Genomic DNA, 21,837 nt, shown 5'->3' on the forward strand with positions numbered 1-21,837 from the left:
TGACCACGTAAGCAAAGACGTGGCCTTAAAAGGATTGATGGATGCATAGTTAAATGCAAACAGACTTCTAAGTTAGTGGGATTACAGGTCATTTTTAAAGATTTCATTTTTAAGTGTGTGTGTGTGTGTGTGTGTGTGTGCGTGTGTGTGTAACATGGGTTTGTGCATGTGGGTGTAGCACTCATGGAGACCAGCAGGAAATGTTAGACACCTTGGAACTAGAGGAGTTACAAGCAGCAGTGGGCTATCTAGCATGGGTACTGGGAACCAAACCTGGGTCTTCAAGAGCAGTGTGTACTCTCAACCTCTAAGCCATGTCTCTGGCCCCATGCGTGATTTTTTTAATCCTTTTATACATAGCTCTAAGTTTTCTATAATGAATACATATACCACTTACATCCCTGAAAAGGCTATAGTTTTAAAAGCTGCTTCATTCGTGTGCTGGCTTGAAGTCTTAACAGTCTTTTCAGGGTGACTCTACCTTACCTGAATCAGCTGTCAACTTGACATAACCCAGAGTGATTTGGGATTGCCTAGATCAGACTGGCCTGTGACCATATCCAGGGACATTGTCTTCATTGCTAATCAATGTAGGAGAACCCAGCCCACTGTAGGTGGTGCTATCCCCTAGGCAAGGGGACCTGGCTTGGATAAGCTTGCTGAGCAACCCAGAGGGAGCAAACCACTAGCAGCCTTCCTCTGTTTAATCCCTGTCTAGACAACCCTCAATGAGGGGTTGTGGTGTGGAAGTATAAGCCAAACCCTTTCTTCCCCAGCTTGGTTACGGTCAGTGCTTTATCACAGCAGTGGGAAGGAAACCAGGACAGAGAACTTGGGACCTGGAAGAAGTTGTGACTGATGGGGCAGAAGATGAGTTTTGATGTTTCCCAGCCTAACACTGGGTGTGGAAGTGGGAGCAGTGGAGAAAGGTGCTTAGCCAACATTCTCTGTGGGTGTGACCACTTCCTGCCTAGAAGGGAAGGTTGTTGTACTCTGTCCTGGTTTTTTCTGAAATGGGGCTACATAGAGCGTGGAAAAACTTAATCACCTTATATACTGAGGAGTGAGGTCAACAAGTGTCCCGAGAATTGCTGAAGGAGCAGCCTCACAAAGGCATGTGGTTGCACTCTAAATATTTGATATTTTTGCTTCCAAAGGTCATCTGTTCCCAAGACCCACATGGAACTGTATTCATCAGATTAGGATTACCACAAAATAAATGAGGTAACTTCATAAAGAAAGGTTAATTTACCTCACAGTTTGGGAGTTCCAGGGCATAGTGTCTGCCTCAGCTCAATTTTGGTAACGTCATGGATGATAGCACATTGTAGCGACAGGCTATGTCAGGGGAAGCAGGCAGCCACATCTTGAGGTAGAAAGCAGAGAGGAGAGGGGTAGAGTCCCAGAATTCCTTCCTAAGCCTATCTCCTGATGGCCTAAGCATCTCTCAACCTCACTTCCTGAAAGTTCACAGCAACGCCCAGTGCCTGTCTTGGAGGACCAAACATATGAGCCTTTGGTGGACATGATATCTAGACCATAGCAGTAGCCAGTGGTGGCTTTGTGCTGACGTGGTCAGGGTGAGACCTGATGTCTGTTTTGTGCTCTGTAGTGGCAGACAGCTCCCATGATGGCTCCACTGAAGAGACAGAAATGTCCATTTCAGGGAACATACAATTCTAACTGGAGAATGGCCACACTGGGTTTCCCATGGCTGAATTCACCCGGGACTCTCTACTGAGTATTGGCGGCTGAGATTTATTTGGCCAGCTCAGATGGGTGACTGTTCTCCATGTTGCTATTACAGAATGGAAGGACCTTCCATTGGATCCAATGGAAGAGATCACTGAGATTAGTCAACACAGAGCAGTCAGGGATGGGGAGATGGTTCAGCGAGTAAGAGCAGGTATGGACTCGATTCCCAGCATCCACATGGCAGCTCATAGCCATCTGTAGTATAACTCTAGTCCCAGGGGATCCAACACATTTTTTCTGGCCTCAGCAGGCACACTATATGTACATGGTGCACAGACATAGATACAGGAAAAAACACAAATCTACATCAAAGGAAATATTTAAGAAGAAGTAGCTGTCCCATTGTGAGTCTACACAGCATTACCGAGTCATAACCCTGCAGAGCCAGTCTGTGTAACAGAACTGAGGACAGAGCCATACATGTGAAGACCTGCTGATGGCTGGAAGCATGAAGGAACTTCTGGCACATGCCAAGACCACTGCTGAGGATTTCTTCATCTGAAAATCCATGTAGTTTGAAGCATCTGCCTTGCAATCAAGCAATTCAGCCCGAGAGCCAACAGGGCACCCCTAAAGATGGATAGCCGGCAGGACACCCCTAAAGATCACCACTCGGCTCCCGGTAAGCATTTGCTGCAGTGAGGAACTGGCTGCCTCTGCAGAACACTCCAGAGTGTCCAGCTGAGGTTGGTGGAAAGCACACTCAGAGGACTGTGGTGCAAAGAGCACAGAGGAACAGGTTAGTCACCATGAGAAGCAGAGAGCATGGAGCCCTAAGGATGCCGTTATAGGAGCGTTATACCTGTTTCCTTATAGCCAATGTGGTGGTTTGAAAGAAGATGGTCCCCAAAGGAAGTGGCACTATTAGGAGGTGTGGTCTTGTTGGAGTGGGTATGATCTTATTGGAGGATGTGTGTCACTGTGGGGGCGGGCTTTGAGATGTTTTTCTCAAGCTTTAGCCAGTGTGACAATTCAGTCAACTTCTTGTTGCCTGCAACATGTAGGACTCTCAGATACCCCAGCACCACATCTTCCTACATGATGCCATGCTCCCTGTCATGATGATAATTGACTGAACCTCTGAAACTGTAAGTGAGCCCCCTCAGTGAAATGTTTTCCTTATACAAGTTGCTGTGGTCATGGTGTCTCTTCACAGCAATAGAAACCCTAACTAAGACAAGAGAAACCCTAACTAACTAAACAGTCAATGTTTCTCTTTTTTCCTGACAAAGAGTAGAAGATTCAGAAATATTTCATAGTCTTCGTTAGCACAAGAGGGTAATATGCTGGTCTGTTGTATCATGCATTATTTCTCCTTCTTGTTGGCCCTGTTGTCATCGAGTGGGCTAGACGGCTTGGTGGATACACATGAGGATCTGAGTTCAGACCCCCAGCAGCTGTCTAAAGCTAGGTGCGTGTCTGTAACCCTAGCACTGTGGGGGAGATAGGAGGATACCGGGGAGGTTTGCTGGGTGTTCAAGCCCAGTCAAAATGTTGAGCTCTGGTTTCAGTGAAGAACCTCCATATCTGGGCACAAAGATATACAACACTCAGTTGTAGCACATACATTCATCTTAGCACCTATACCAGATGGCTTGTGTTCTCAATAAATTAATAATCATAATTTAGACTTGGTTGGTAGAAGATTGGGGAAGGCAAGGGTTGGGGAGTCAGTGAATTTCACTAATCAGTGGTTTCAGTAGTTCAGTGTGTTAGCTCCCGTGTTATGAATGTTATATGTCTCTTCACTGAAGAACATGCCCCTCAAGGGCAGGACTGATTTACTAAACTTCATTGTGGTTCGCATGCTGAGCACACAGATAACCTCTAAGCATGCGCTCAATAATTTTCTGTAGGATATCGGGTTGCCGATTACACCGTGAGCAGGTGCTGAGGAGATAATATTATTAGCAGTGATCATCAGCCCTTGGTTTTCCTTGCTTGTAAGACATAATTTGAAGATTACATTGCGTTTATTTAATCCCACGAACTGTATCGATTTTACATATTTTAAAGTTTTGTATTCATAAAGTGCTCTAAACAAGATTTTCTTCTTACCAATTGGGAAAAAGTGTTTCTCTAAAATGCATTTAATTCTTAGTGGAAAAAACAATATTAACAAAAGCTTTGTGTGCATTTTAACAATTGTTCATTTTCTTCAAGAAATGGGATTTTTATAAAAAATACATGTGTAGCAATGAATAGCAAAGCGATGTGTCTGTATGCTTGGAATTAAAAATGAGATTGGTTTTTGAATGTGTGCTGATGGTGTCCTGATTTTGAATGGGGAAGGGAGATACGTTGGGTTCTCTGTGCTTTCAAAGGTGCATTCTCTCGATGTGCAGGGTTAGTAGTCAGGGCAACCATTCAGGCTGACGGATCCCTGAACTTTTGTGGCGTCAGTGATGGGGACAGGGATGTGGTTGACTTGAATATTCTTCAGACAGCCAAAAAATGAGTTCCACACAGGGAGCGTAAGCATTTTCAATTTGTCTGAAAAAAGCAAAGGGAGAGACAGTCAGTGGAGAGCTCCTACAAGGCTCCGCCCACCTGGCTGCTCCCTGACTCCGCCCACCTGGCTGCTCCCTGACTCCCTCCCTGTGGTACACTCCACAAAGCTGTCTTTTGCCTGTAGGGAAGGAAGTTCCACAGCCTGAATCAATAGATAATAACTCTCAACCATGCTCCCTTTCATGGGTTATAAAAGGACTATAAAATTAACAAGCAGACTACCTGAAGGGCCATAAAACAAGAAAGAATGCAAAGGCCCCTTCCCGCAATGTTTTGGTCTTTGAAGTGATCCCATCTCAACCTGACCCATTCCCCCTTTGGCCTCCACAGTCAGCTGATTGCCTGGGGAAGAAAGACCATTATTTTTTTGTCAACTTTCTTGATTATTTGTTGACATAGGCTTCTGAGCTAATGGAACCTCTTAATGGAGGACTGTAAATTACAGGCTTGGGACCAGGGCAAGCAGTAGTCACATGACCTGCACTACCCTGAGATGTGCCCAGATCCTGCTCTTCTCTTTATCACGTGCATTGGGGTGCCTTAGTTGTTGGGTTAAGAAGAAAATGTCCAGAGTTGCTGGGGTGTAACACGGGTGTAGAGTTACTGACCTGGGACCCCTCCGATGTGCAGTGCCCTTCGGGTGCTGTTAGGGGGGAAGGAAAGCTGCCCGGCTGTGTAGCTGCTGTCGGTGTCCAGTTTCAGGTGCAGGACATGCTGTTTAATGGAGACTGGAGGAGAGGAAGCTGGTTAGGTCGGTCACCTGAGGAGGGGCCTCCCACTGTCTGACGTCCCCACCCTTGTGTCACTGTTGTCTTTGAACTCGCTCCCACTGGACCCTGGACCTGTCTGAAGGTACTTGGTCAGCCTTGGGTAGAGTGGTATATTATTTGTGTTTTAATAAATAAAGCTTGCCTGAAGATCAGAGTGCAAAGCAGCCACACTAGTCAGCCATACAGGCCATGCCTTTAGTCCCAGCACTAAAGAGGAATATAAAATGGGAGAAGACAGTCTCAATCTGACGGTTCCTGGAGGCAGGGTCACCCATTTTGGTCTCAGGTAGAGGTAAGAGCCAGCGGCTGGCTTCTTTGCTTTTCTCTTTGCTTCAGCTTGAACCCCAACATCTGCCTCTGGGCGTTTATTATTTATACTACACTTGGGTAGAAATTCAACACATGACTCAATTGCAGCCAGGGTTTGGTGTTCTATGGACATTGCTAAATTGAAGCCCTAAACTGAATCTGTGGGGTTGAAGAGCTAGCAAAGTTGGTAAAGTGACTGGCTTGCAAGCACAAGGACCCAAGTTCCAGTGCTCAGCCTCTACCTAGAAACAAAAAGGGCTACGTGTAGTTCTACGTTTGCAATCCCAGTGTCAGAGAGGCCGAGCCAGGCAGATCCTGGGGCTCACTCACCAGTCAACTGAGACTACCTAGCAAACTCCAGGCCAATAAGGCCTGGTCTCAAAGACCAAAGTGGTTGGCGCCTGAGGAATGAAAGCCACTTTTGGCATCTGGCTTCCACAGGCGTGTGCATGCATGTAACCTGCACACACAAGAACACAAATGTACACACACACACATCATTACACTACTCACCAAGACACTCACTGAGGGCTGAGCAGGGATGAAGCCCAAGCTCTGGTCTTCTCTTGTCTCCAGAAGCCATACGTGATATGGCCTCAGCTACTGTCTCAGAAGCCAGGGTTAGTCTATACAAACGTTGACCCTCAAAACATAAGTTCTCCTATCTTGATAATTGTATCTAACTGAAAGACAGCTTTCAATTTAGCCAAGAGAGGACTGCTTTTTACAAAAAAAAAAAAAAAAAAGGTGTTTTAGCCAGTCTAGGCTCAGATATTTCTATTCTTGATCTTAGCCAAAAGGGCAAGAAGAGATAGAAATTTGTTTATCATTTACTTACTTGTTTATGGAGTCTCATATTGGCCTCAAACTTACTACGCATCTCAAGATGACCTTGAACTCTGACCCCTAACCCTCCTCCTTTCCAATGATGTGTCACAGGTGTCCATTGCCATGGCTTATGGGGATGAACCTGGGCTTTATGCACGCTAGGCAAGCATTCTACCAGCGCCAGGCACATTTATCTCTAAGATAATACCACAAGTTATTACTAAAATAACAGATTCTGAGAGGGTGTGTTCACTTTCCACCAGTGTTTAGTTCAAATACTTTGAGTTAATATTGAATAATTGTTGAAAAATAACAACAATCCTTAAAAATCCAACAGCAAAACTAGATGCTCCCTACTAGATGTTCACTACAGATCAGGTGCGAAGATGCTCACTGCATGCTCACTACAGACCAGGTGCGAAGATGCTCACTGCATGCTCACTACAGACCAGGTGCGAAGATGCTCACGCATGCTCACTATAGATCAGGTGCAAAGATGCTCCCTGCATGCCCACTATAGATCAGGTGCAGAGATGCTCCCTGCATGCCCACTATAGATCAGGTGCAAAGATGCTCACTGCATGTCCACTGCAGATCAGATACAGACCATGACTTTATACACACTCCTTCATTTACCCTTCAGAAGCCTACACCATTTTTATCTTCATTTTACAAATGAGAAAACAGCATTAAGGAGTGTATAACTAACTTGCCCATAGTAAGGGATGGGATTTAAAGCTAGTCTCTCTTTTTTAAATTTGTGAGGGGTGGTGTGTGTGTGTGTGTGTGTGTGTGTGTGTGTGTGTGTTTGTATGTACAGTGCCAGAGAAGCCAGAAGAGGGCATAAATCACCAGGATCTAGAAATGCAGCTTGCTGTAACCCACTCGTGTGTTCTGGGGATCACACTCATGTCCTCCAGAAGAGCAAGAAGTGCTCTCACCCACTAAGTCATATCGCTATCCCCAGAAACTTGGCTTTTTGTTGTTGTTGTTCCCATGCAATTCAGAGCCCAAACCTAAACCACAATGCTGTTACTACCCTAAACACTAAAGCAGCTTATCAGTTTTCTGGGCAGGGCTGGGCTGACCAGAATCCTCCATAAGCTTCCAAACCCCAAACACAGCACATGGGGAACTAGAGGAAACAGCCATAAAAATAATCTAAGCACAGCTGGGGTTGGAAACAGATAAGGAAACTGGGGGTGAGAACTTGCTCTAGTACCTGGTCCAGCACCACCCTTCCTGTGGATGGACTGCACCAAAGGTCACCAGTGTCATACCTGTCACTGAGTGCCACTGTCCATCACACAGAGACTGCTTTGGTGTGATTGATGTCGAGGTCCCGCCTGCCTCACTGTTCATAGAGGCTGTGACCTGAAACACAGAAACATTTGGCTATTTCCTCCAGAAGGGCTCGTGGGGCCAGCTTACCCTGTCCTCTTCCCCAGGAGCATGCTGGATGTTGGATCCCAACTCCTGTACTGGGTGACCACACAATGCCCAGAGCTTCCAAAAATTCCTTGCTCACACTCGTTCCAGGCAAACAAACCAAACTACAAACCCAGGTCCTGCCTAGACAGCTGGCAACAGCCATGCTTGCCTGCCTCCCCAAGTCCTCAGAGGTTCCTGACGACATCCATCTCTCCTCAGCAGCTCATGTACAGCAGTGCCTCTGCAGACAAAAACACCTCAACTTTGGAAGGCAAAAATGTGGCAGAGGTCCACACCTTGCTGCAAGAACTAGCCAATCATAGTAATCCCCCCCCCCCAAGAGCACGGTACATCACAGGGCTCTCATCCAGGACATTAGGCTACAGACTGTACTGAACAGGACATGTGTCAGGTGCCAGGCGCTTGGCACATTGTAGGCAGAATCCCACCTTCCCACTCTGCAGGCTGGAGACTCCTTCAGGAATTCCAAGGATTGAGTCAAGGTGAATAAAATGAGAAGGCTAAAATAAGCGTATTTATAAATAATTTATCTCCGATTTGCCTGTAGCCGCATGGGGCAGGCCACTCTCAAGCAGGTTTTGAGCTAACCAATGTCCCTGCAGTTATGAAGGTCACCAAGTCTTGATTTCGTCTTTTTGGTGTCACTTCCTTTCTGGAGGCGGTCACTGAAGACCCTCCCTAAAGCCCTCCTCTGAAAAGCCAGCCACCACATGCCCATCACCCATGCAGGCATTGCTTCTTCCTTTGCATGGTGGAGACTCACACGGACTTAATGTCTACAACTTCAGCGTGAGTAAGATCTACGGGCAGTTGTTGGCTGCTGGGGAAGGAGTGTCATTTTCTTCAGAGGGCTATACACTGGCAGATTGTCTATGGCCCGGCAAATACCCCTCACCAATGAGTCCTGTGAACAAAACCAGCTCAGCTACCTGGGTCCCACAAACCAAAGAGACAAGAAAGTTGAAGAGGGTAGGAGGGGCCCAGAGAGAATCATGGGTAAATATGATCTGAATTCATTATGTTCACTCATAGTAATGTCATTAGGAAACCCATTATTGTGCATAATTATCATATGCTGATTAAAAACTTCAAAAACAGGACATAGTGGCTGGGGCCAGAGTATGGTGCTGAAATAGACTTCCTTGCATAGAATTCAGAGACTCTGCATTTGATCCCTAGAAATAGAAAAAAAAAGTATTCTAGGAGTTTGAGCCATTTTATTGTCATCTGGGACATTCTCCCCATTTTTAATAAACTGTAGAAAGCTAAATGAAAGAAAATGGTACAACATTCATCTTTAACTTAAGGCCTTAGCTACAGAGAAGATTTCTGAAAGAATTTCATTTCAAAGATATAAAATGTGGTTGTTGAAAATGGGATATTGACTTGGGCCCGTGAGGGATAGGAATGCAAGGCAGCAAAAGAATTGCTGGAGGAAAAATCCATGAAAAGCCACAGGAGAGATGGTGTGGTAGCCAGTGAGCAGCTTTGCCACAGAGACCAGAGCACAAAAGTGCAGAGAGAGAGAGACAGAGAGAGACAGAGAGGAGAAAGAGAGAGAGAGAGACAGAGAGAGAGAGAGAGAGAGAGAGAGACAGAGAGAGAGAGACAGAGAGAGAGAGAGAGCGCACGCGCAGAGGCTCCAGAGCAGATTCCATGGGCTCAGGGCACTAGCAATGGATGTGACCTGATGTAGTCTTGGAGGAGAAGAAAAGAAGGGACACAAACATGGGTGGGGTATACGGCATTTCCTCTGTTCTTGATAAAAGGATCGAGAGTTCGCCACATTTGTCTGCAGCCACACCAACGTACCCACTCTTGTCTGACCTCAGAAGTGAAGCAATGTCTGACTTGATTAGTACCCAGATGGTGTAGTTATATCTATATTTTATAGACATTGAAACTGGGTTTGAAGGAATTTGAGCAGCTTCCCCAGGAACCTATAACTAAGTGTTGTCTCTAGAATTCATCTCAATTTGTTTGATGTTTCTCAATTTCAAAGGTGAAGCAGAGGAATTATGATGACATGACTCGCTAATAAAAAAGTAGAGAGTCTCCAAAGCAGGTATACTATTGGGTTCCAGGTATTGGCAGAATAAAATTCCAGGTTTCTTGGGTATAATATTGGATTCCACCTGTACCCTAACTTCAGACTTGCTAAGTCTGTTAGTGAGATCTGGCTCCCTTTCCCCTCCCAGGTAAGCATACCTTTCCTGCGTCCATGTAAACACTTAAGCGCTGTCCAGACTGACTTCCAATGTGTATTAAGGTCCCAGTGAGACTCCTCGGGCGAATGCTGACGATGAGCTGAAACTCTGGGCCCAAGGACACAGAATTGTCTTCCAAAAGAAAGACCAAGAAACAGTTAACACCCATAATTAAAGAAAGAAGACAGAGTTCTTCAGACTTACAGTTCTTACAGACTCACCCAGGACCACATGGCCTCCTCCTTGGGAGAAATAAATGCCTTTCTCCAAAGAGCCACCTGAGCAGGGAGATACTCCAAACCTCGCAGAGGGGGGACCCAGGGGTTTTGAGTTCAACTGGAAGTTCTTCAGGCACCCCACAAAGCTGTGCTGGGGGAGGCTCTGTAATGAAGCAGAGGATAAACAGTTCATGGCATGTGCTTTCCAGAAAAGTTGAGGGGAAGGGATCGACCAGAGACTTGTGGGTGTTGAAGTTTGAGGCGCCACTTAACCAAATGCTGGGAGTGGGTGGAGGTGGAAATTGCTAGTCTGTGCTCACATAAGAACAAGGAGGCTCAACATGACTCTGGTTCACACAGACAGAGCTGCAACACAGGGAAATTACACCTCACGGTTTAAATATCTCACTACTCATTGTAGGCACGAACCATTTCTTAGGGCTTTGTGATCCAGCGGGATAGCTTAATGCCAGGCAGCTGACTGAAAAGTGGGGCCAAAGTGTTCCCAAAATAGTCAAGTGCAAGATGGCGCTCCATGTTGTTAGGCTTGGCGTACTACCAATAAACCACGGATGCTGTGGGGTCCAAAGGAGATACTGTGCACTACCAATAAACCAAAGATGCTATGGAGTCCAAAGGAGATACTGTGTACTACCAATAAACCACGGATGCTGTGAAATCCAAAGGAGATACTGTGCACCTCATCAATGCCTTTGTGGAGCACCCCTGACTGTCTGAAGTCGGCCTGGAGCAAGAGTTCCCAATCCGGATCTAGGTTTCTGAGGATCGCAGTATCTTGCCGTAAACAGCAGAAGCTCACTGCGTGCACACCCACCATCCAGGGAATGAACTGATGGAGGAGGGTCATCTTTCTGTCTGTTGTTTCATTGGTTAAGTAATAAAGAAACTGCTTGGCCTTTAATAGGACAGAAAATTAGGTAGGCGGAGTAGACAGAACAAAATGCTGGGAGAAAGAAGCTGAGTCAGACGGTCGCCATGATTCTCCCACTCCAGACAGACGCAGGTTAAGATCTTCCCTGGTAAGCCACACCTCGTGGGCTACACAGATTATTAAAAATGGGTTAGATCAATATGTAAGAGCTAGCCAATAAGAGGCGGGAACTAATGGGCCAAGCAGTGTTTAAAAGAATACAGTTTCCGTGTAATTATTTCGGGTAAAGGTAATCGGGTGGTGGGACGCAGCCCGCCCCCGCTCATATTACAACAATGAACAGTAGTATATTTGCCAAACTCACAATACATTTACAAAATCCCCAATTTTTTACAGGTAATTTTAAGGAGCATGGCGCCCTTAGACATACACATGGTGCTGGTGGCAGGTGGCTGGAAAGTTCTCTTAACCAATTTTTTTTTGACAGCTAATTTTGTCACCACGACAAGATCTGGGATCATCTAATAGATAAGCCATTGGGCATACCTGTGAGGGAGCTTCTAGACTGGAAAATTGAGGTTGGAAATCCGCCCTAAATGTCAGTTGCACCATCCTACAGGCTGAAGTCTTCACCCATAGAAACGCAGCCGTTTCACCGTTTCTCTCGCCGCTACCTGTGACTGCTATGTACCAGTTATCTCACACTCTCGCTACCATAGTGACTGCACCTCAGAACTGTGAACCCAAACAAACTCTCCCTTCCCTAAGCGGCTCTTGTCATATTGGGCAGTGCCTAGCACCTTTCCTCATTTTATCACGCTAGACAGCTGAATCCTTACCTGAAACCAAGTACAGACACTGCAGGCCAGGTGGTGACCCAACCGCAAAACGCAAGGCTGGCTGCGGTTCTGCTGGTCAGCACCTCTACTGGATTTTATATTCTTACAGAGAATCTTAAAGGTCCCAAAGGCCATGCTAAAAGCCTGCCAATGGCATTACTGAAAGGTTGTTCACCCTTTAGGAGGCAGTGGGGTCACTGCCGGCACGCTCATCCAAGTCATCTTGGTCCTCACCTCACTTTTTTGGCTCCTGGCCACCAGAAGGCAAGTAGCCTTGCCGGGTTAGATATTCCCTGCTGTGATGTCCTGCCTTGCCACAGGCCCGAAGCAACATGGCCAAGCAATCATGTCATAGTAAAATTAACCACTTTGTATGTCAACTAAATGTTCTTTAAATAGAATATTATCAGTAGGTGCTGTCTGTCTGCCACACTTAGGAAGCTAGGTGTCATTAGTGAGGTTTATAGGACCTATCAAGGTCAAAGGAATACTCTAATCACCCCTGAGAAACCTGTGATTTTCCTGAGAGGAAAAAGGGTTTAGAGGATGGAGAAAAGTCAGTGTTAACAGTAAGGACCCTTATCATATGCCATAGATACCATATCACATATTATATAAATATGGCATGTAGTATTAACAGTATTGTAGTGTTAACAGTAATGTAGTGTTAACAGTAAGGACCCTTATCATATGCCACAGATGCCATATCACATATTATATAAATATGGCATGTAGTATTAACAGTATTGTAGTGTTAACAGTAATGTAGTGTTAACAGTAAGGACCCTTATCATATGCCACAGATGCCATATCACTTATTATATAAATATGGCATGTGGTATTAACAGTATTGTAGTGTTAACAGTAATGTAGTGTTAACAGTAAGGACCCTTATATGCCATAGACACCATATCACATATTATATAAATATGGTATGTAGTATTTATGATAAACATGAAAAAGTTACTTCATATAAATATAGTACAAAGTGCTATTTTATTCTTTGCTGTGACTTTGGTACAAAGAATGGGCCAGAGTGTACTCCATGCAACTACCCCAGCTCTGGCTGGGTCACCCTGAAGCACTAAAATCTAAGCTGGTGGACAAAGCCTGCTTTACTTACATCTTTCCAGGCCATATTCAAGCTTGGGCCCTTCCCTAGCTCATTGCAAGCAAACATCACACCAGAACATTTCCCCAACTCTTGAGGAAGGGGCCAAAGCTGCATTTGGGTAAAGGATAACCCCTAGACCTGAGCTGCTCACATACCAGGGACCTTAAGTGGCATGGACAAGGTCAGGAACATAGGACACCCCTATGTCCTATGGCAGTCAGCACTATGGCAGGGTGAGTGAGAGACAGAGGAAGAGAGCAAACAAGTGGGCTGAGACCCTTTTGAACATGACAAGGACAGTGACTGTAACTCGTCTTTGGTGTCAGGACATTCTCAACATAGCTTAGTTCGAGTCTTGGGCTAACACTGTCATTTCAGGGAAGAACAGTACAATGCATGTGGTCTGCAGACCTCCTCGTGTTTTCCATCTGGGGCTGGAGATCGAGCACAGATGCCCGCCCCACCAGGCACAGTATCTACTGCAAGAATTCCTTCCTCTTCTTCAAGTCTCTTTGGGGCTTTCTGGTTAGAAAGGGAACACACTTGGCTCTACACCAATGATAGTGTGTCTTCACGCCAATGCTAGTATGTTTTCTTAAATCCATCTTGACTTCCCTGCAAGCTCCTCTCTCCACAGGAGCAAGGATGGGCCAAGCATCTAGCTGACTCCAATGATGCTGCTTCCTCTCCATGAACTCATGTTTGTGGCTATTTATAATTTATGATCATGGACATTGGGCTTCCACTTATGAGAGAAAATAAAAGGTCCTTTAAAGTACATTTTGATTCAACAGCGAGTTGGTAGGCAGTGAAGGAGGAAGTGTATGCTTTTGCTAAGGTTTTGCAAAGGCAGCAGAGACCGCCAAAGCTTGGGACGCATCATCTTCCCCAAAACTTTTGCTTCAGGCTGGAGACATGACTCAGTAGTTAAGAGCACTATCTGATCTTCCAGAGTTCTAGATTTAATTCCCGGCACCCGCATGGCAGCTCATAATCTTCTATAGCTCCAGTTGCTGGAGAACCAGAATCACTCTTCAGGCCTCTACAGGTACCAGGTGCACATGTGGTACATAGACATACATACAAATATAACATCCACACATGAAATAATAAACAAGCACACACCCCTGTCCCTTTCCCTGGAAGAGAAACTGAGAGTCATGTTTCTAATGCCATAGAGAACCCCATGGTCACTTCTTAAACGCCCGTGTCTCAGCTTAGACCTTATACATAAGCCTGGGAGTGTCGAGCGGGCACATTGTGGCTTTGAGAACACTGGCTATGTCAAACAGTTATTCAAAGAATTTTGAAGTCTTCAATGTCTCATGTAATAACAACTATAATGAGAATTACTTTTTTTTTCTAGCTTTACCTTCAACTTCCTTGATGGTGACGACCCCAGGTAAACCTGTGCTCTGGGGATGATGGTAGAATTTCCAGGCCAACTGCCTTCCTGGGCCCTTAGCCCATCCACAACCAGGTGCACCCTTCCTCCACTTTGTCCAAACACAACCTTTAGAATAAAGAAAAGAGTCAAAAGTTTACCTCTGTTAACTAGTACCACATTGTTTTTGTTTTTATTTTTTCAAGACAGGGTTTTTCTGTAGCTTTGGAGCCTGGCCTGGCCTCACTCTATAGTCCAGGCTGGCCTCAAACTCACTGAGGTCCGCCTGCCTCTGTCTCCTGAGTGCTGGGATTAAAGACATGTGCCACCATTGCCCAACTTAGTACCCATATTTTAATAGTGGTCATTGGAAATATAAAAAACCAGTTTTCTATCCTTCAGTAGCTTTACAAGGAGGGAAAAGTCTTTTCTTGTTTATCATTGTGACCGTTGTTTCATGAGAACATGTCAGAGATTCAACAGCTGCCATGAAAGCTGAGTTAAAGACAGATCCAAGGGGTCTAGAGAGGTTAACAAAGGAGGGAAGAACCAAGGTACAAGCTGATTGAGGTCAGAGCGGTCTGCACGGAGCTGAGGGCAGGGCAAGCCAGGGCAAGGCTCTGGAGCAAGCAGGAACTGGACATTCCTCCTGCGTCACCAGGGGCAAGCATTCTCTTGGCTACGACTTTGAATCCTTGTCTGCTCTCTCAGTGGTGGTGGGACTCGCAGTTCCAATGCCATCAGTAGAGGTCTAAATTGTCCCCAAACAATTCTCTGTATCTCTGTCTCTCTCTCTCCCCTCCCTGCCTTGCCATTAGCCCAGCTACCGGTCCAAATCATAGAAAGCAGCACTGACTTCCTCCCTTGGGGTCACTTCACATGCAGCCATGCAGCTGTCTGTCTTGTTCTTCTTTCTGCGTATGTCCTGGACCCCACTGTTCCCCACTCCCACCTCGGCCCCCAGATAAGGGCAACAACATCTCCCTGCTTTCCCTACTTCTCTTTTTGCCCCAGTCTAGTCAAAGGGTCTTTGCAAAAGTCACTACGTTCCTGTCTGTGCTTGACCAGTTCAAGATGCTTCAAAAGCTTTAGAGACACTTGTAATAGATTCCCAAGGCCCAGCCGGGTGTAGTGACACATGCCTGTTATTCCTAGTCACTTGGGCTGATGCAGGAGGATCTCAAGTTCTAGGTCAGTCTGGAATACCTGGTGAGTTCCAGGACAGCCTGGGCTATACAGTGAGATCCCATCTCATAAATGAATGAATTAGCCATAGCTGAAGGCACAGCTTAGCGATCCCAGCTCTCTGGAGGCTGTGGTAGGAGGGTTACAGAGTCAAGGTCAGCATAAGCAGCTGACACCCTATAGCTTAATGGTACAGTGCTTACCGAGGTCTATGAGGCCCTAGATTCAAGTGTTAGCATCGCTAAATAATACATTCATAAACGCATACATACTTACAGCCAGCACTATATGTCCTTAGTTTGGCCTTTGAAGCTTAAGTTATCAGAGCCCTGCCCACCCCAGGCCCCCGTTCCTGTCCCTTACAATGCTGTGGTCTGCTCACTGAGTTCACCCCAGCACCAGTCCCATAAATTCCCGTGGTGGCTGCCTCCTCCAGGAGCCTTTTCCTGACTACTTTAACTAAAATAGTACCCTCACTCTGACTTCCTGTGGTCCAACCAGACTAACATTTCCCCAGTCAAGATGTTTATGTGAGCCAAGAGAGCAGCCCACTCAATATCTGTTGGGTATTAATGAGTGGAACTCATCAGGTCACTTGGGTTCCATCATCAGAAAAGCATGGCTTCCTTTCTAGTGTATGCTTTTAACTCAGCCTAGAGCTGGAATACTAGGGATGCAGTGAGAGAAGGCTTTCTGCTTGTTTATTAAAGAATACTAGGTACCCAGAGAGAGGCCCAAGAATGAGCTCTGAGAAGAGGAGCAGTCCCGTGTGCGGGGATGGGAAATAAGCTGGGGCACCATGAAGTCCAGGGGGATGGGAAGTAAGCTGGGGCACTGTGAAGTCCAGGTAGTCAGGGATGGGATCACAGGAGTAATGGTTTGAGTCTGTCTTGACACTCAGACTGCCATCCAACATGGTTCAGGTGTATGGCAGTCTGTCCCAAGATGCTGGGCATCCAGTGTCCCTACCTACACAGACTCTCCCTCTACATATGCCAGGGTTCCTGGGAATAATTCTAGACTCTTCACTTTGGCTACCAAGGCAGTAGATTCTGCATCAGCTGGAAGTGCGGACTGGGGATCCCTTATCTGAAACGTTTGGGACCATAAGTGTTCTAATTTGTTTTCTGCTTTTGGAATGTTCATATATACATAATGAGACATCTTAGAATGAAACTCAAGTCTAAACACAAAATTCACTCATGTTCAATATGGTTACACACAGAGAGGGAGAGAGAGGAAGAAATTCTATATATTTAGTATTTTGACTATAATCTGTTAAAGAGGCTAGGAATGACATTTTCTGTTTAAGGTACTATGTCTTTTCTCAGAATGCTTGGTATCCTGGGCCATTTTGGATTTTGGATTATTTCAAGATGTTCAACCCATTTTCACACAGTCCCAGCTCTCACCATGTGCCACTTCCCGTCATGGTATTTCTCCTTGCTTCTGAGTCTCAGTTTCTTTCCTTCTGCCCCCAAAGCAAAGACGACATGTCCTTCTGAGAGATAAAGAGCCATGAAGGAGTTCTTGGTGCCTATGTAAAACACCAGCCCTTTGGAAGATGTTGTCTTTATGTCCACGGAAAATTGTGACCTGTGGATAAAGAGAGAGATAGGAGAGAAGAATTGGGCATGCTGGCCTATGACCCCAGTTCCCAGGGGCCAGGAGCAGGAGGATTACAAGTTTGAGGCCAACCTGGGCTGCCGAGATGTCTTCAGGTATACAGCAGTAAGATGTTTTCTTTCATAAATAAATAAATAGAAAAAAAGGAAAGAAATGGACAATGGAGGGAAATAGATGCCTTCAGTTTCCTGCACCTCAGAAGATGAGTAGAGGTGAGCCCACTCCCTAAAGATGCAGGGGCTTCCAGAAGTCAGGGCACACTGGCTGTTAATACAGTCAGTACAGTTTCCTGATCACCTCTGGAGGAATTGCACAGATTTCCTATGGCAAGTTTAGCTAGTGGTATAAGTCCTAGCATATGGCAAGAAGTCTAGCATATGCTAGTACTTTAAAAATCAACATTAAAATTATGGTAAAATTCACATGTCCTAAAATTTATCATCTTCATCACTTCTGAGTGTCCAGTTCATTAGGGTTGTGCTAATTCATAATGATGCACAACCATTTATATAGCTCCTCTTGGTGTGAAACACAAACTCTACCCTGTAACCAATTCTTCATTTGCTTAGAGGCTGGCTACCCCCCTGTCTCAAAGGACCTGATTGCTCTTGGTACCTCATGCAAGCTGAGCCACACCCTCACTAATACAAACTGTTTATACCCAGTGAATGTGCTTTCTATTTGTGTATCTTCATTGGAAGGGAGGTGGTAGCAGGAACAGAGGCAGCTTGAATAATGAGAATGTGATTTGGGCATCAGGTGAGTACGTTCTATGGGACAGGAGTGCTCTCCCCATTTCTCTGCCTCCTCCCACCCCAAGACCTCAACTGTCCTGGAAGAGGAATTAGAACATACTATGTAGCCAATAATTGAAAGCTAGTATTAATTTACTTGATGGCTTAATATCATTTCCAGATCAAGCCAAGAAAACTTCCTATTCATCCGTTCATCAAGCCAGCTAACCAAACAACAAACATTTACTGAGAGTTCAGTAGGTAGAAGGCACTGTGCTAGGCCCTGGAAATACAGTCATAGAATTATCTATGGTGCATGGGACCACCAACAGGTTCATTTAGGACAATATGAAAAGGCAGTAGAGACGCAGGCATCAACGGATGTCTGTGTTGGCTCCCTGCGGTTCATGTCTAATACCCAGTAGAGGACACAGACCAAGCTCATCTTGCTACTGTAGCTATATGGGCAGGTTCTACTGCATAAGTACACATTCAACAAATATAGTGACTAAATTGAGTTAAGGAGGAAATGAATAATTCAGAAGTAGAATCTGATGACAACATTATGCTGTTAGTTCTTTGATTTTCAACATTGTGAGTCTAAGATTCACATTTGTTCATCAGACAAGCAGGTTTCCTAGAGGGCAATGTTCTTCAAGATGAGGAAGAACCCATATTTGTTAAATGAATTGCCCAGATGGCCCACAGCTCCATGTTTCTCCTGACGTGTCTGATCGCCTGTGCCAACTTAAAAGACTATTGGGATGCACTCCAGAACACACAGCACATCACAGACGTGGGCTCGGTTTTCAGGCTTGACATTGGCTTTCCAGAGCTATTTCTTAAGGCAGTCTTCTTGCAGAAAAGACTAATTAACATTTCAAAAAGGCAGCAGTAGATTCGCCTCCTGGAACTGGAACCGGCAGAGCAGGGCAGAGCAGCCAGGAGTCCCCCTGCCAGAAAAAAGGGGGCGCAAGAGCACACGCTCACATATTCACTGCAGGGTCCAAGGGACAGCGCCAGCTTCGTGGGACAGTGGGAACACAGCTAGGACGCAAGCTGGATGAGGACAACAGCTCACGCCGGAGCTGGCAACTTCTGAAGACATGATTGTTAAAACATTTGGGACTGGGGTAGTTTATGAGTGCATATGCCAGTGTGATTTAGAGACACACCCTTGGCATGTCAGCAAGGGCGTCTTCCAGAGAGGTTTAACTGGCTGGACATCTGCAGCTCCACTCCATGGGCTGGGATCCCTGACTAAATGAGAAGAGGGTGAGCTGCCCATCAGCCACCCATCTCTCTGCTTCCCGACTGTGGGTGTAATGTGACCTCATGTTCCTGCTGCTTTCTCTGCCACATGGACTGTGCCTGCAAACCATGAGTCAAATGACTTTTCTTTCTTGTTTTTATCATAGATGAGAAAAATAACTAATACTGTAATGACCAGCTTTCTACTCCTTACCCCACTCCCATCCCACTTCACCTTCCAATATGTTACCTCGATGAGAAGGTATCAGGGTTGACTGTGAGCAGGTCACCATGCTAAATGATGAAGGGAGAAAATGCTGGGAGCTGCAGTGGGGGGGAAGCTACAGTGAGGGAGCTGGGGTGGGAGGCGGTGGGGGAGCTGGGTGGAGGAGCTTTAGGTGGGAGGTGGTGGGGAGCTGCAGTGGGGGAGCTGTAGTGGGGGGAGCTACAGTGAGGGAGCTGGGGTGGAGGAGCTGGGAGTGGGATGTGGTGGGGAGTTGCAGCGGGGGAGCTGCAGTGGAGAAGCTGCAGTGGGGGAGCTACAGTGGTGCAGCTGGGGGTGGGAGGTGGTGGGGAGCTGCAGCGGGGGAGCCGCAGTGGAGAAGCTGCAATGGGGGAGCTGCAGTGAGGGAGCTTCAGTGGGGGAGCTGAGGTGGGATGCGATGGGGGAGCTTCAGTGGGGGAGCTACAGTAGAGAAGCTGCAGGGGAGGAGCTGCAGTGGGGGAGCTGCAGTGGGGGAGCAGAATTGTGGGGAGCTGGGGACAGGAGGTGCTGAGGAGGCTGGGATAGTCAAGGCAGCATCTGAAGATGCCACTTCTTTAAGATGAGGGACTGTTGTCATTCAGGTTAGTTTGGCCAAGAGAGCAGGGCTAAACAATGGGGCCTCCCTTCCCAGAAGTAATGACATCATCAGGAGAAGGACCAACTAAAGGACATCCGGCCTCTTTCTGTTCTGTTCTATAAGCCGAATTTCAGCAAATGAGAAGTTCTGAGAGTTTCCGTGGGGTCACGGCTTGCTCAGGCTTTTCCTTGGGATGATTCTGACTCTCATATCTGAGTCATCCTATGGCTGAGTGGACTTCCAAGGGCCAGTCTCCTTTTGAAGTATTAACCTGTCACCTTTGTCAGCAAATCAATATTAATCCGTTTTAACCAATGAGCAGACAGAGGCTAGAGAGTGATGAAGCATTCACTGAAATGTCAGGCAGACCCAGAAGGAAGTAGAGAGAAGCTGATTACGTGTGTATGAAGGTCACAAAGGTACACCGAAGGCTTCCTACAGAGGTACAGGACAGTCCTCAGTTGTCCCAGTGTTTGGATCTGCTTTACATGGCAAGCATGATAAAAATAGACACTGTGCCCAACGCTGACCCTTCTGAGATGCTCTCCCCGTCAGGGGCCCCCAGGACTAGATGGCTTTCTCAGAGCGGTGCTGCAGGGCGAAGCCCACTCCATTCTCCACTCTCCCAGCCTGTGCCTGCCTGCCCCCTCCCCATAAGAACGCCTGCATCTCCAGACCCACCTTGGCGTCTGTACCACAGAGCAGCCAAACTGGCACATGACACAGCCAGTGTGAAGCTATTAAGCACAGGCCAAGAACCAAGAGTTCAAGCCGGGTCTTTGGCTTCCTTTCCTTCCCGTGTCCTGCAAGACACCTGGAAAGGGCAAACCTTGCTTTCCTCCTTCCAACATCCTTAGTGTTTTCATTCGGTCCCTCCTCCCCAACAGGAATGCATCTGGTTAGCATAAGAAAGTCTGAAAGCGTTCTCTGCGAATGTTCTCTCCTAAGAGAATGATTTCCCTTTCAATACAGAGCGCAAGAGAAGAAAGGTGCTTTATCAAGTAAATAATAACTAGCTCAGGGGTGGGACCGCAGCCTTATTTTTAGAATGCCATCAATTCTCAGCCAGAGCGAAGCTGATTACGTGGGCCCTGAGCAGCAGAGGCGGTGGCAGCAGCAGTCACATTTCCATTCCAGCTGTAGTGGGGGGCAGAGCACATGAAGGCCCCGACACCCCCTGTCTTATGTCACCTCCTTCAGGAGCAGGGTGTCGTCGGGATTAGATGTCTCCCGGAGAGACTGGAAAGTCGGCTCTGACTTGGCACCAAATAGAACCAGAATATATATGGGAAAGAAAAAGAAAAGGAGAAATACCTGGGTTTCAGTAGCTCCTGAGGAAGCTTGAATAGCAAGTGGCTGGTGGGACTGTCCCCAAACTGGAAGGCTCTGTGAGTGGCCTGGGTATTGAGAGGTGGCAGGCAGGACTTCCTATCGTGCCATGCCTCCATGCTCCCCGGGGAGGCCTGAGGTGCATCCTGCAACAGCTGTAAGGGAGAGGAAAGAAAATGAGAACCCAATGGGGAGCGGCAAATGGAGGGCAGCATTGCTCGCCTGGACCAATCAGTTTTCACTCCAGACTCTAAGTGATAAGACCAGATGAAAAACAGAAAGCTTAGCAAAAATCCCCAATGGGTCTCCCTGCCGAAAGTCCTTCCAGTGTGCCACTTATGTGGAGAAAGAGGGGAGGGTGGAAACTTCACAGCTTCTTTACTCTCCCGTAGACCCATCCAGCCACATCCAGTGTCTCAGTGAGGCTATGGCTTCGGAGACTTTTACCTTCAAGAAGTTATGAATAGGGCTGGAAGACATGACTTTGGAGAATCCAAATATTCCTTTTTTCTTATTTCATTTTTGGGGAGAATACATGCTACTCATGTCTTATTTAAGTCTAGCCTCTTTAGGGGAAACTGCCACATCTGG

The 21,837-nt window shown here is 46.4% G+C and overlaps 1 protein-coding gene across 3 annotated transcripts in view; it reads right to left on the minus strand.

Moving 5' to 3' along the window:
* Nucleotides 1–3,761: 3,761 nt before the first annotated feature.
* Nucleotides 3,762–21,837, minus strand: part of Lama3 (laminin subunit alpha 3) — a 218,522-nt gene continuing 200,446 nt past the window's right edge. For all 3 annotated transcript variants that reach the window (XM_041659963.1, XM_041659962.1, XM_041659964.1), the window contains 8 exons: nt 21,232–21,401; nt 16,877–17,060; nt 14,268–14,408; nt 10,054–10,213; nt 9,834–9,964; nt 7,454–7,547; nt 4,875–4,994; nt 3,762–4,248 (listed from right to left, as the gene is read on the minus strand). In XM_041659963.1, coding sequence (XP_041515897.1) covers nt 4,103–4,248; nt 4,875–4,994; nt 7,454–7,547; nt 9,834–9,964; nt 10,054–10,213; nt 14,268–14,408; nt 16,877–17,060; nt 21,232–21,401 — 1,146 coding nt within the window. In that variant the 3' untranslated portion in view covers nt 3,762–4,102. The remainder of the gene's footprint in view (nt 4,249–4,874; nt 4,995–7,453; nt 7,548–9,833; nt 9,965–10,053; nt 10,214–14,267; nt 14,409–16,876; nt 17,061–21,231; nt 21,402–21,837) is intronic.

This window comes from Microtus oregoni, unplaced genomic scaffold, assembly GCF_018167655.1.
Source record: "Microtus oregoni isolate MIOR12 unplaced genomic scaffold, Mior012 000011F_ref0000422, whole genome shotgun sequence".
Taxonomy (NCBI): domain Eukaryota; kingdom Metazoa; phylum Chordata; class Mammalia; order Rodentia; family Cricetidae; genus Microtus; species Microtus oregoni.